We start from the raw sequence: 13,244 nt of genomic DNA, 5'->3' as shown, positions 1-13,244 counted from the left end.
TCCCCCTCCCCAGCCAGGGCAGAGCCACTGTCCAGCTGTGGGGCTAAGGGTCCAGCAGGCCTCCCTTGCCCCTCCCCAACCATCTCCACTCTGGGGGGTTTTATGTCCCAACTCCGTCGAGTGCCCCCGTTGCCTTCTCTCTCCTCCACACCATCACTCTAGCCCAGGTGGTGCCATCCCTACCTGCCAATGCCAGCATGGCTTCTTGCCACCCCTGCAGCCCCTCTGCCTGCCAGCCCTCTCCCCTGCCTTTTCCTCTTGGGAGCCTGTTGACTCCTTGGAAAATCCCACTGCTCTTGGTGAAGCCACTGTGGCCTTCCTTTCTGAGCACCCTCCACCTGCCAGGTGCTCCCAGCCCAGCTCCTCTGTCCACTTGAGAATCACTGTCGACCTCCTCTTTCTGCACTGCTGTGCCCAGTTCTTCCTCACTTCTTCCCATTCCTCTTCTCTCAGACCGCTGGGCGAGCCTCTTCCATTATTACCCCACCTCTAGCTCCTGAGGTTGCCCCTCTGCACCTGCCGTGGGCAGGTTGGGGCTTATTGGCCCCCTATGAGGCTGTTGGCAGGGGCCCCATGCCGGCTGGGGGCTTTTGGGCTTGGGTCCCAGCACCCGGTCCAAGGCCAGCAGTGGTGGATGCAGAGTGGACAGGTGGAGGGGCCTCATGACTGGGGGCCTCATGCCTGCACCCCCAGGCCTGTCCATGCTGGCCGAACCAAGGGACAAAACCTCTAAGAGGGGGTTTCAGACCTAGGCTGCTTTCAAACCTTATCAGCTGCCCCAGGGACATCAGAGCTGGCATGGGTGGGCTTATGGCTCGGGGTGGGTTCATGTGATCACCCCATTGCTGGGGGAGCTGAGGTGGTCCAAACGGTGAGTGGCAGGGAAGGATTCAAACCCAGGTTGCCTGGCTGCAGAGACCAGCTTTCTCTTGGGATTCCTGCAGCCAGGCACTCTGCTTTTGGGCCACGGATGGAGGTATGGGCAGGTGTTGGAGACACCAGTGACAGCTGGTGGGGTGGGGGGAAAATGGTCTCAAGCAGGCAGACACAGCCCAGTGCAATGGACTTTCTGATGGGGAAGCACAGAGGGAGCCCCTAACCCAGGCAAAGGCATAAGCAAGGCAGGCTGCCTGGAGGAGGTGGTCCAACTCCACCCACTCCACCCTCTGCTTGGGAGTCCTGTCTGAAAGGAGTCGGGTGAGCCCTCAGCCTGTGGGCAGCATGCTAGAGGGCCGTGGTCAACCCAGTGCATGTGTAGTGTGGACTGGCACAGCAACCAGCCTCATTCAGACTCATTCAGACAGAGCAGGCCCCAGGTGGGGAGTGTTACCGCAGAGAACAGCCTGGAGCGTGGGTCTGGCTTCTGTGCCCAGCAGCCAGCGTCTGCATCCTACCCCTGTGTGGCCCGGATCAAGTGTCTCAACCTCTCGGAACTTTGGTCTCTTCCTCTGCCAATGAAGCTCAGGAGAGTGCCTGCCTCCTGGGTCGTTGGCAGATCTGATGAGTTTAATGGAAAACTAGGAAACCCTGGCGGTGTAGTGGTCAAGTGCTACGGCTGCTAACCAAGAGGTTGGCAGTTTGAATCTGCCAGGCGCTCCTTGGAAACTCTATCGGGCAGTTCTACTCTGTCCTATGGGGCCGCAATGAGTTGGAATCAACTCAGCTGAAGTGGGAATGGAAAACTGCTTCATTTCTCCATCTTGATGATGCTATCGGACACCAGAGCATGGTGGCAGCTGGCCAGAAAACCCTCTCTGGGAAGGCAAGGTGGGGCGGGGTATCCTGTCCACCAGCCCCCAAACCCTCTAGGCCCAGCACCCCCCGATTGCTGCTCTTGGGTATTCGGACCAAACCCTGGGCGGCAGAGACAGGTGGTGCCGTGCTGCTGCCCAGGACAACAGCCGGAGCGCGGGAGGCACTATTCTGGGACCACCGGGCAACGGGCAGCCCCGCGACCTCTCCGGAAGTGCAGCATGCCAGGGAGGCGGGGAGCATTCCTGCACCTCGAGCCACCTGCTCGGTGCCTCTGACCCATGCTGCTAAAATAGCGGCTTCTGGGAGGAGGGGCAGCCTGTGGCGAGAGAGGGCCTGGGCCTATGGGCCTGCAGGGGACTCCCTAGTGGGGAAGAGGAGGTGGATAGAAAACAACAATAATAATAATAAAAAAAAAACAGAGTTGGCAGCCCCGGGAGATTTGTTTTAAAAAGTGGCCCCCACTTGCCCGGGGCCAGGGCAGCCTGGCCCAGCTTCTTCTGTGGAAAGAACCCTCCTAGTCCCCCGAAGTCTGCAGACCCCTCGGGCCTGCTAGGGCCATGGGCTGCAGCCTCAGGGTGTGACCAGCACTGCGGTGGGCGACCTGGGTGGGAGGTTGCAGAGGGAGCCAGGAAGGAGCCAAGGGGAGGCCTGGGGACCTGACATAGGCAGAGGGGTGGAGGAGGAGGGGGAGGAGGAAGAGGGCCCGCCGGAGAGGGGGACCCAGAAGGCTCCCAGGCATTTACTCGGAGTGGGACAGCGGCCGCAGAGGGTTCTGGCTGCTGGGTGAAGAACAGAGCAGACTGAGGGTGGGCAGAAGGCGGAGACTCTTGGGGCTGCGAGGTGGCCATTTGAGCAAGGGTCGGGGAGGCTTGGGTCAGGGGACAGTATGGGGCATCGGAGAAGGAGGCTGACAGGGAGAGGAGAGATAAAGGGGTGGGCCAGCCAGCGACCACCAAAGATCCTAGGCCAGGGGCCATTCAGAGATCTTAAATGACACTGGGCAGGGGACGCATGTCAGAAAACAAGCTTTTGAGTAAAACTCAAATGTAGAGCTGTGTCTACGATGAAAAGTGAAGCATTAGGCGCGTGGCTAGCCCTAGCTTCATTTAGTAACCCGTAAGGCACATAAAAGGAGCCTTGGTGGCACAGTGGCTAAAGCGATCGACTGCCAGCTGCAAGGTTGGCAGTTCGAAACCACCAGTGGCCCCTCAGAAGAAAAACGTGGCCATCTGCTTCCATAGAGATTTATAGCCTTGGAGATCCAATGGGGTTGCCATGAGTCGGAATTGACTCGACGGCAGTGGGGTTTTGGTTGGTAAGGCACAGAAGGAGATCCCTGGGCGGCACAGTTTACACTCAGCTACTAGCCAAAATGTTCGAGGTGCAAACCCACCTAGCAGCAGTGCGGAAGAAGGGCCTGGTGATCTGCTTTCTTGAAGATTACAGCCAAGAAAACCCTGGGGAGCAGCTATCCTCTCTAACACATGCCGTCATCAAGCATCAATGGCAGCGGGTTTGTTTGTTTTTGGTTAAGGCATACAAATTGAAGTGTTTTTGAGTTAGTGGGGAAAATTGAGACGGCATGCCAATACTGTAGGATTTTGGTCTTGGTGTTTGAATGAAATGTTTGATTTAAATCTTTCCACGTTTTATGCTTTCCTTGTAGGTGTATTACGCTGAGTAAAATTTGTCAAATAGATCTCCCTTTTAAAAACTAAGATAAGTAGGCTTTTTCAGAAGAGCGCTCATGTCTGCTTCCACTTGGAGACAGCTGGTTTGCCGGCAGGAAGTGGGAAGAGTGGTTGGTCCTGTTCTGCAGGGCTGGGCTGCCCCCAGGACGGCCCAACCCCAGCCCTGGGCAGTTCCCATCCTCCCCAGGCTGCTGCACTTCCTGCTGGTGGAGGAGGTGAGATGACCAGATAGGGGCCTGGGAGCCGCTGAGGGCTGGGCCTGCCCTGAGTCACCCCGCCCTCTGGCTTCCCAAGCCAGCCGTGGTACCTCTGGCTCCCCCTCACTGGGAGGAGCTCTGGGCAGGAAGGGGTGCACCTAACAGCTGGGCCAGCAGAATTCCCTTAACCTGGGGCCCCCTCTTTCTTGGGGGTGACAGACCGAGAGTTAGGAGCAATCACTGATTGACAGCAGACAGCCTTGGAAACCTAGCCACTCCCTGCCTCTGGGACCCTTCCCAGAGGACCTGGGCTGGGAGCAGCAGGTGGTAGTGTGGGCTCCACCCAGCTTCCTCCACTCACCAGCTCTGTGACGTCAGCCCTCTGAACCTCAGTCTACCCAGCTGGAAAATGAGGTGGTGGCTTTGAGGGCTGTGGCAAAGACAAAGGCTCCTGGCGCAGTTCTTGCACGTGGACAGTATCTGTAGATGGCAGATGGCCAAGGGTTGGGTACCAGGGCACCTGGGCTCCGGCCCCAGTCCAACTACCTGCTTTCTCTGAGCCTCAGTCTTCCCATCTGTAAAATGGGGCAATTCCTGCCTCCTGCTGAGGTAGAGGGGTTGGCAGGGTGGGGCTTGTGGGGACCGGGTAACATTGGTGGGGCTGGGTAACAGTGGAGGGGGCTCAGCAGAGCCACTAAGGTCCTTGGGTCTCACTGTGAGGGTTTTCAAATGGCAGTTGTTAGGTGCCATCAAGTCAGTTCCAACTCATAGCAACCCCCATGTACAACAGAACGAAACCCAGCCCGGTCCTGCGCCGTCCTCACGATCGTTGTTACGCTTGAGCTCATTGTTGCAGCCACTGTGTCAGTCCACCTCACTGAGGGTCTTCCTCTTTTCTGCTGACCCTGTACTCTGCCAAGCATGACGTCCTTCTCCAGGGACTGATCCCTCCTGACAACATGTCCAAAGTATGTAAGACGCAGCCTCACCATCCTTGCTTCTAAGGAGCATCCTGGTTGTACTTTTTCCAAGACAGATTTGTTCCTTCTTTTGGCAGTCCATGGGATATTCAATATTCTTCCCAAACACCACAATTCAAAGGCGTCAGTTCTTCTTTGGTCTCCCTTATTTATCATCCAGCTTTCGCATGTATCTGAGGAGACTGAAAACACCATGGCTTCAGTCAGGCGCTGCTTAGCTTTCAAGGTGACATCTTTGCTTTTTAATGCATGGGTGTTTCAAATGGTGGAAGCTGCTTTCTGCACAGTAGGTCATAGCCTACTCCCGCCCCCTTCACCGGCAGTCAGCCAGCCATTGTGTGATGACAATACATCGGTTGTTGTTGTTAGGTGCCATCGAGTCGATTCCAACTCATAGTGACCCACTGTGACAGAACAGAACTGCCCCGTAAGGTTTCCAGGCTGTAACCTTTACGGGAGCAAATTTCCAGATTTTTTCTCCCTCAGAGCCACTGGTGGGTTCAAACCCTAAACCTTTTGGTTAGCACCTGAGTGTTTAACTATTGGGCCACCAGAGCTCCTTAAAACATGTCTGGCACACCTGAAATTAAAGTGACACAAAGGTTTTCAAATGTTAAAATCAGTAACTGATGGGTGACTGCTGTGTGTACGTGTACAAGGCACCTGAGTGGCCCCCACTTCCCCAGAGACCACAGAGCTATCATGGGGTCCATTGGGACATCTCTGCCCTGGACCTGGTTGGCAGCTTAGGGTGGGTATGAAACACCAAGGGCTGCTGAGAGCTCCCTGGTCTAGAGGTTCCTTCCTGCCTCCAGCCCATGGGAGGGCCAGCGAGGTCCCAGCACTGCTTCTCTCCTGCCTCGTCCAGGTCATCCAAGGCCTGGTCATCGGGCGGCTGAGCAATCGCTTCTCTGAGGGCACCCTGCTCCGTGCCAGCGTGCTGGCCTTCACAGTCACGGGACTGGCCATGGTGAGAGTGATCCCATTCCTCGACCACCCCCCATGAAGAACAGGTTCCAGGGCATGGCTGCTCGGTCCCCCCGGTGTCCAATTGGGACTAAGTCCCTGGCCTGCCTCAGGCCGCATCACACTGGACCTCCCTTGCCCCTCCCCCCTGATCCGGGCCACCTCCATGAGGGCAGCCATCAGGGTGGACAGGAACAGGGTGGGACCCCAGGGATGGGTCCTCCACTGGGTCCCATGCCGCCCTGCTCAGCCTGGATGGCCACTGCCCTGTCCTGTACCAGGCGTTGATGTCCAGCGTCTTCCACTTCTGCCTCGTGGTGCCTGGCCTGGTCTTCAGCCTGTGCACACTCAACGTGGTCACCGACAGTGTGCTGACCAAGGCCGTCTCTGCCTCGGACACGGGTGAGCGTGGTTCCTAAGTCTGGCGGGTGAGCACTGGCGCCCTGTGGCCCAGCCTGAAGCAGCCAGCCTCCAGGGGTGTCCGGGGGAGGGATCGGCTCTGTGGAGACCCCGGCTCTCTGCTCTGGGAGGCTTGCCCAGCTGTTGCAAGTGGAGCAGCTGCCTTAACTACAGGCTGGGTCTACCCAGACCCGATGGGCGTGGAGACTTCTGAGGGTCGAGTGGGCATGGCAGGGGTGGGGTGAGAAGCCAGCTTAAGTGAAAATTCTGCCCATCCTCCGGCCTGGCAGGTGGGGGTCCAGCCCTGCCCTGCCTACCTGTCCAGGGCCAGGTCAGAGAGATGGAGGAGGGCCTCGTGGAGGTGTCGTTTGACTTGGTTTTGAACCCCATGCAATCCACCAGAAAGGAGGGAAAGATGGCGTTCCAGGCAGGGTCCCAGCTGAGCAGAGGTGTGGGCCCCTGCAGGGAACAGTAAGGAAGACAGCCCAGTGGGCAGAAACGGGCGGGGGGCCCGACAGGAGGTGGGATCCGCTGGGGGGGTCTCCCTTTGCCTCCCCCAGCACCCCGTCAGCACACAGTAGGTGTCCAGGTGCTTGCTGAATGAATGCACACAGCTAGTTAAGTCCTGTGGTTCCTTAGGCTTCTCGCCTCCAGGAAGCCCCCAGTTCACCCCACAGGAGAGAGCCCCCCAGAGGCCCCTAGCCCTCACTCTGGCACCTGCTTTCCCTCTTGGGGCATCTTCCCACACAGACTGAGCATCAACCACAGTGCAGGCACTTACTAGTTCAGGGGCTCCTGTGGGCTGGCTCAGGTCTGAGGGCCCCGGAAAAACTCAGGGGAACTGCTGACCCTCAGTCCATCCACCCGTGTGTCTGGAAGGCGGGAGCAGGGCAGCCAGCCGGTGGACCTCTCCTCACAGCTGCCTCGGGCGTTCCATGGTCAGGCAGCTCTCTAGTGGTTCGGACCAGTCTGGGCTGGGAGGGCTTCCTGGAGGAGGTGGGGCTGGCACTTTGGTGAGGCCAGGAGGAGGGAGCAGAAAATTTGGTCTGGAGATGCAGACAGAGCCTGGCAGGGAGGAGGGACCTGGATGCCAAGAGGGGAGCAGCCATTTCTCAGGGCAGTGGTGGCCCAGGTCAGGCCAACGGGGCCCATGCCATACCCGAGGCACCCCACCCCCCTTGGCTTGGGAGGAGCCTGACGGGTTCCCAGGGCCAGTCTGGTAACCCAAGACCACAGAGGGGGCAGTAATTGTGGGCGTGTGGGTAGTAGGAGGGGCTGCTGCCACATTTCCCAGCTGCCTGACCCTGAGCAGTGGGGGTCCAGCCCTATCCTGCCTACCCGTCCAGGGACAGGTCATGGCCCACTGGGCTTTCTCACTCCCAGGTCCCAGGGAGGGCCTGGCTCTGAAGGCCTGGGAGCCAAGGACCCTCTGAACAGTGGAGCAGGAGCTTGGCAGTCTTTGGGGGTCTAGGGAGAGGAAGAGGTGTCCCCCTCCTCACTTGACCCCCTCCCTCATGTCCTGGGGAGGTCCAATGCTTAGTGAATGTGTGCCCCTCCCCCTGCCCCATGTTATCCCAGTGTGGACCATGGCCACACACCCCACGACCACACACCCCACGGCCACACACCCCACGGCCACACTGGGACCACTGGTGGCCTAATTGATGCTCAGATGCAGGAAGCAGGGGAACCTGTGACATGGGGTGTTCTCACTGGGCTGCAGCAGGGGGTCCCTGAAGCCACTGCCAGGGATGAGAGTCCCATCGTGGTCACAGAGGGCAGTGAGGTGGCTGCTGGAGGGGGTGCTGTGGTGGTGACTCAGGGATGTCTGTGGACCCCTTCCCCACAGCCCCACCCTCCCCACCCAGTTCCCCCTCCGCCCCCCCAACTGCCAACTGGTGGCCGCTCCTGTGGCCAAGTCCTGGTGGGCTGGCCAGGGGAAGGGTCCCCACCTGATGCCCAGATGCCACTTCCCTGGGCAGGTCTGGGACAGAGGGGTCTGCTGCCAGTGACCTGTGGCCCAGACTCCTCCTGTGCCTCGGTGCCAGGACTTTCTGGGGCAAGGAGGAGGTGCCTGGCCTGGGAGCTGACCCCAAGAGAGGAGGGGGAAGGGGAGAGGGAGGGGGGAGGGAGAGAAAGGGTGGAGGGAGAGGAGGAGAAGGGGAAGGGGGGGAAGCGATGGAGGGGGGAGGGGGAGGGGGAGGAGCGGCGTTCCAGGGAGCAGAGAGCTGGCTTTTCTTGGGGTGTTTGAGTGTTTCATGCAGGCTCCACTATGTGGGGACTGGGCTGTGGGGGGCAGGGGAGGGTTGAGGGGTGTGGGCGGACCCAGTGGGTGACCCCCAGTCCTGCTCAGCCCTGCTGATGGGCCCTGGCTGACCCCTCCCTCGCCCCCCCCCCAGGCACCATGCTGGGCCTCTGCGCTTCCGTGCAGCCGCTGACCCGCACCCTGGGGCCCACCCTGGGTGGCTTCCTGTATCACGGCTTTGGTGTGGCCATCTTTGGACATGTTCAGGTGGCCATCAACCTCCTGGTCCTCCTGGCACTCTGGAGGAAGCCTGTGCCCCAGGAGAGGGACAAGCTCCGGTGACCGCGGGCCCCAGGCACACACTGACAATAAACTCCCTCTGGACCTCTGCTGGCCTGGTTTCTGCAGACTCCCACCGTGGGGCCTGCCTGCACAGGGTCGGGCCAGACAGGTAGCCTGGAGGGCTTCCTGGAGGAAGGGGCCTGTGGCTGGATCACACTGCTCCAGGGAGTCGAGGATGACCAAGGGGTGGGGCCCCAAGTTTGTCCCCAGTGTGAGGGTGTGAGGTGGGCCCTGCAAGGTCAATGGTCTAGCCCCCCCGCATGTCCCCAGCCATGGCCATTGAGAAACCCCACTCCTGATGCCTACGCCCCCTAGATGAGAGCTCACTGCCTACCCCTTCCCCCCCAGATGGGAGCTCTCTGCGCACCCACTGCCCACCCCAGCACCTGCTCCAGCTGGCCTTGGGCTGAACAGGTTGCCTGGGGCCCTCATGAACCTTCACAGTCATGCCTCACCCCCACCCCTAGTCCCCAGTGAGAAACTGGTTTTTGTTTTAAAAGATCAGGAAACCTAGGCTTGGAAGGAGGTCTAGGAATAGACCACTCATTCTGTAGGGGGGACCCAGAGGTAAATCAGGGACCTCCAAACCAGAGCAGGGCAGTGGGGGTGGGCCGCTGGCCGGGCCGCCTAAGGGAGGGCTCCTTGGGGTCCTAGAGCTGATTGGAAGGCCAGGCCCTATGCCCACTTGCCCCCAGTCTTCCGCTGGTGCTCACTGGGCACCCCCAGCCTGCCCTGGTCCGGAAGAGAGGGGCCCAGGCAACAGGACCTGGGATCCAGGGGCATGGCCCATCCCCCTCACCACCCTCCTCAGCCCTGCGCTTTCTGGAGAAGGGACTCCAGCACGGCAGGCCAGCTCGACTGCTGTGACCCGGGCCAGCGTGACCAATCTGGAGGAAACAACTGTGACGGGGTCTTTCGAGAGCCAAGGTCTCCAGATGCCCAGCCCCCACCCCAGACCATGAGGGCCACTCACCCTCAAAGAGGCAACTGTCAAAACTCTATAGTCCCCAGGCTGGGTCGGGGGGGGGGGGGCAGCTTAGAGAGTTGAGATCCATCCGCTTTCCCAGCCCAAGAGCCCAGGCCAACCCCACCTTTGCTTGAATTATCACCAGGGATGGGGGGCTCACCATCTGACTTTGGCCGTTTGCCCAGAAGAGAGTCTGGACAGGAGGGGTCCTCAGTGTGGAGCCTGAGGTTGGGGGGTCCAGAGGCCCAATCAGTGGAGCTGAGACCTGGGAGGGTATCCTTCCTACCCCTGGGAGCAGGCCCGCAGCTGGCCTTTCTATTCCCTTGCCATTTTCACAGGGGCTTCACAAGAGAGTTGTTTGGGAGAAAATGCCTTGCCAGGGGATGGTTTCTTCTCTGGGCACAGCACTCAGGACTCCTGAAGGGTGCCCAGCAAAGGGACAGTCCATCTTGGTCCCCTGGGACCAGCTGGGAGGCCTGTGCCAACCCCTCCACCACCACCACCACAAGGGTCAAATTCTGTACTTTCACTCTTGACTCTGCTTCCCCCACCAGACATCTGTCCAGCAAGACCCCTGAAACGCAGACCCCCCCTCACTGTGCTAGGGGGCAGAGTCCTGTCCCCATCTGTTCTCTGCTTCATCACCCATAGACCTTCTGGGTGGAGGGGCAAAACCTTTCCGAGCCTCCCCAGTGGGCAGCCCTGGACACACCTTCTCGGACCATCCCATTTACAGAGGGTTGGACTAGGCAAACAGGTGGAACTGCTAGCTGGTTAGGCTCCTCAGGAAGTGGCTGTGTGGGGGGTGGGAGGTGTCAAGCTCCCACGACCGACCTCCACCCAATGTCCTAATCTTGTGTCAGCCCTGAAACTCAGGCCTTTTGCACTGCCGGGCAAAGGGCACTGGACAGGAGGGTCTAGTGGCTAGATTGTGGAGCTGCCGGCCCAGCCAGGGTGGGGGCCGCCAGGAGTGCTGGGGCCAGCAGCCAGTGGCTGAGGGGCTTCCTTCCGGTCTCTGAAGGACAGGCGGTGTGTGGGCGGGAGGAGGGCAGCTGGAGGAGTCACCTCCGACGTGAGCGGCGACAGCTCAGACCTCGGGAGGAGCTGTTGCCTGGTGGGGGTGTTTGTGGGTGACCCCCCCCATCAAGCATGCCACCGGGCCTGTCCTCCCCACGCCACACCCAGTCAGCCTCGGGCCAAACCCCAGGGCACTTCCTGGCCCGCAGCTGACTCTCTCTCCACTCGCAGCACATGCCCTCCCCGTCCCAGGCCTCCCGGCAGGAAACTCACTACACCACAGCGGCTGGTAGAAAATGGAACAGGTCAGGTTATTTATTTGGAATGGACACATTGATGCAAAAACAAAACACTAAGACCAGTTTGACGACAAATAACCATAAAAATAAATAGATAAACGTATGAATAATTTAACGCGCCCGCGCAGCGGGGCGAGGCTCGCGGCTCGGCACTGGACAGTCCTCCTTCCGGCGGCTTCGGCGGTGGGCGGCCGCCGGGTTTCCGCCGTCCCGGCCCCCTCGGCTCCTGCTCGCGGCCAGGCAGCGGGCTCCGGCCCGACTCGCCCAGTTTCGGGCTCCTGTGGGGAGAGGGGGGTCAGCAGCGGGGCGGGAGCCAGAGGCGCGGAGGGTCGGCGCTGGGCTGCGGGTCCCCCAAGGCCCCGCCGGGTTCTCTGGGGCGCTCCCACGGAGGGCAGGGCTCTCCCGACGTGTGGAGCTGAAGCGGCCAGGCGGGCGCCCTCACCGGCGGCTCAAGGCGCGCGGGGCTCGGCGGGCGCGGGGGCCGCGCGCTCCTGGCGGCTGTGGAAGGCCTGCAGGGCGCGGCGGTTCTGAAAGTCGATGAGCGCCAGCGTGATGGCCGCGTTCCAGCAGCTCTCGCCGGCGCAGCGGAAGTCGATCTCCTTGCGGTCGGTGGTGACGATGGTGAAGTAGACGTACTTGCCCGTGCGCTCTACGCAGTCCACTTTGAGGATGGAGTGGAAGCGCAGCTCCTTGGGCCGCGCGCCGGGCCCGGCGGGGAAGAGGCTCAGACGGTCGGGCGTCAGCACGCCGCGCTTCTTCTTCCACAGCTGGAACAGGCTGTCGCTGCGCTTCTCCAGCTCGCCCTCGCGCAGTACCTCGCCAGGTGTCTTCATGGTGAACGCGGGGCGCGGGGCGGTCGGAGGACGAGGCTCGGTGGCTGCGGCGCCGGCTCTGCGCCCCCGCGGCCCGGCACAGCCTTTATGGAGGCCCCGCCCCGCCTGGCCCCGCCCCTCCCCGGGCTCCTTCGTCCGCGCCCCCCGACGCCCCGTCACTGTCCAGCCCCTGGTGTGACCGGTGTGCCCGCCCCGCGCTCCCCGGAGGAATGTGCGGCCGGGCCTGTCTGGTGACTCACCCCGCCGCACCGGCAGCGCCCGCGGGCCCGGGACCGGTCGGAGAGGGGACACCGCGGAGCCCAGACCTCCACCCTCTGGGCCCAGGCCGTGCGGTTGCCCTCGGGTACCCCTCCCCGGCCGCCCGGAGAGCGTCCCCGAAAGCGGCCCGGATCCTTATCTGCCATCTTGCCATCCAGCCGCAGCACCTGGAAGGATCTCCCTTCTCCCCCCGGCGGGCTCGGAGGAGCAGGTGCTCCGAGCCTCAGTGTTCTCGTCTGTAAAATGGGGCACTAACGACTCCTTGTCAGACTCGGTGATGCGCGGAGACCGCGCACGACAGCACCAGGAGAGCTTGATTAACGTGGGGGCGGGACGGCCGCAAGTCTGTCTCTCTGGGGCCGTCCCTGCTCTCTGGGCCCTCGTGGTGGCCCGATCCGGGGACGGGCTCCTGCGACCAGGTCGGTCTGGGTGGGGCCCCCTCCCGGGTCCAGAGTCCCTCCACTCCCCCGCCTGGACGCCCCAGCCTCGGAACAAGGGGTCGCTGGGTAGGCTGAGTCATCGCCCTTCCGCCGCCGGCGGCGGCCTTTTATTCACCCTCTTCGCTTAAAGGCTTTAATGTGGAGAAGGAAGCGAAGGCGACTCCTCCCGGATTCCCACGGATAGGGGTGGAGCCGGCCGAGGGGGCCACTGTCCTCTAGGACACCCACCTTCCAGCACCCCCACCCAGCTGTAGTCCCCGAGGTGGGCGGGGTCCTACGGCTGGGCCTGACGGCCATGCGGGACGGGCCTCATGTCTGCAAAATGAACACGCGGGTCGTCCTGTTCTAGCCGGGACAGGGGAGCGTGAAAGCAGCGCAATGGCACCTCCGGTGCGCGGGGGCCCCCTGCTGCTTGCGAGGCCCTGGGGAACCGCGGAGGTTGCCCATCCAGGAAGCCGGCCCTCGATACTCGGCCTCGGGACAAGTGCCCCAACTCTGAGCGCAGTCCACGACCCTGGCCCTTCAGGTTCGCCGTGAGGAATCACCGCACTGCCACTTCAACGAAGGGCCTAGGCCAGGCTTGTGCCATTAGAATCCGTCGGCGGCGGCTGTCCAGCGCTCCCTCCTGTGGTGGCGGGGAGCCTGGGAAAGCCGAGTGTCCGGAGGCAGGCAGATGGCGAGAGAGTAGAGATGGGCTGTACCCAGGACTCCGACCCCCGGGAGGAAGGGAACTCCTAAGCCCGAGCCCTGCTCTCACCGGGGATCCAAAATCTCCAAGGCCTGGGGAGGTGGAGTGGGGGCAAACAAGCCTGGGTGGGATCGGGCACAGGTTGGGTGGTCGAAAGGAAGATCCCC

At 61.5% G+C, this 13,244-nt stretch overlaps 2 protein-coding genes across 4 annotated transcripts in view; one reads left to right on the top strand and one right to left on the bottom strand.

Annotated features, from left to right (window-relative positions):
* The window catches only part of SLC22A18 (solute carrier family 22 member 18), a 29,583-nt gene extending 20,948 nt beyond the window's left edge, over positions 1-8,635 (top strand). For all 3 annotated transcript variants that reach the window (XM_049892828.1, XM_049892827.1, XM_049892826.1), the window contains 3 exons: positions 5,492-5,593; positions 5,871-5,991; positions 8,388-8,635. In XM_049892828.1, coding sequence (XP_049748785.1) covers positions 5,492-5,593; positions 5,871-5,991; positions 8,388-8,575 — 411 coding nt within the window. In that variant the 3' untranslated portion in view covers positions 8,576-8,635. The remainder of the gene's footprint in view (positions 1-5,491; positions 5,594-5,870; positions 5,992-8,387) is intronic.
* A 2,215-nt stretch (positions 8,636-10,850) lies between these two features.
* Positions 10,851-11,778, bottom strand: PHLDA2 (pleckstrin homology like domain family A member 2). The gene is made up of 2 exons (XM_049892844.1): positions 11,301-11,778; positions 10,851-11,136 (listed from the first exon to the last, which is right to left on the bottom strand). The coding sequence occupies exon 1, from the start codon at positions 11,689-11,691 to the stop codon at positions 11,308-11,310; it is 384 nt and encodes a 127-aa protein (XP_049748801.1). The 5' UTR covers positions 11,692-11,778; the 3' UTR covers positions 10,851-11,136; positions 11,301-11,307.
* Positions 11,779-13,244: the final 1,466 nt, after the last annotated feature.

This window comes from Elephas maximus, chromosome 7 (genome assembly GCF_024166365.1).
Source record: "Elephas maximus indicus isolate mEleMax1 chromosome 7, mEleMax1 primary haplotype, whole genome shotgun sequence".
Taxonomy (NCBI): Eukaryota; Metazoa; Chordata; class Mammalia; order Proboscidea; family Elephantidae; genus Elephas; species Elephas maximus.
The sequence above is the reverse complement of the archived record's forward strand: the minus strand, read 5'-3'. Positions and strand labels throughout refer to the sequence as shown.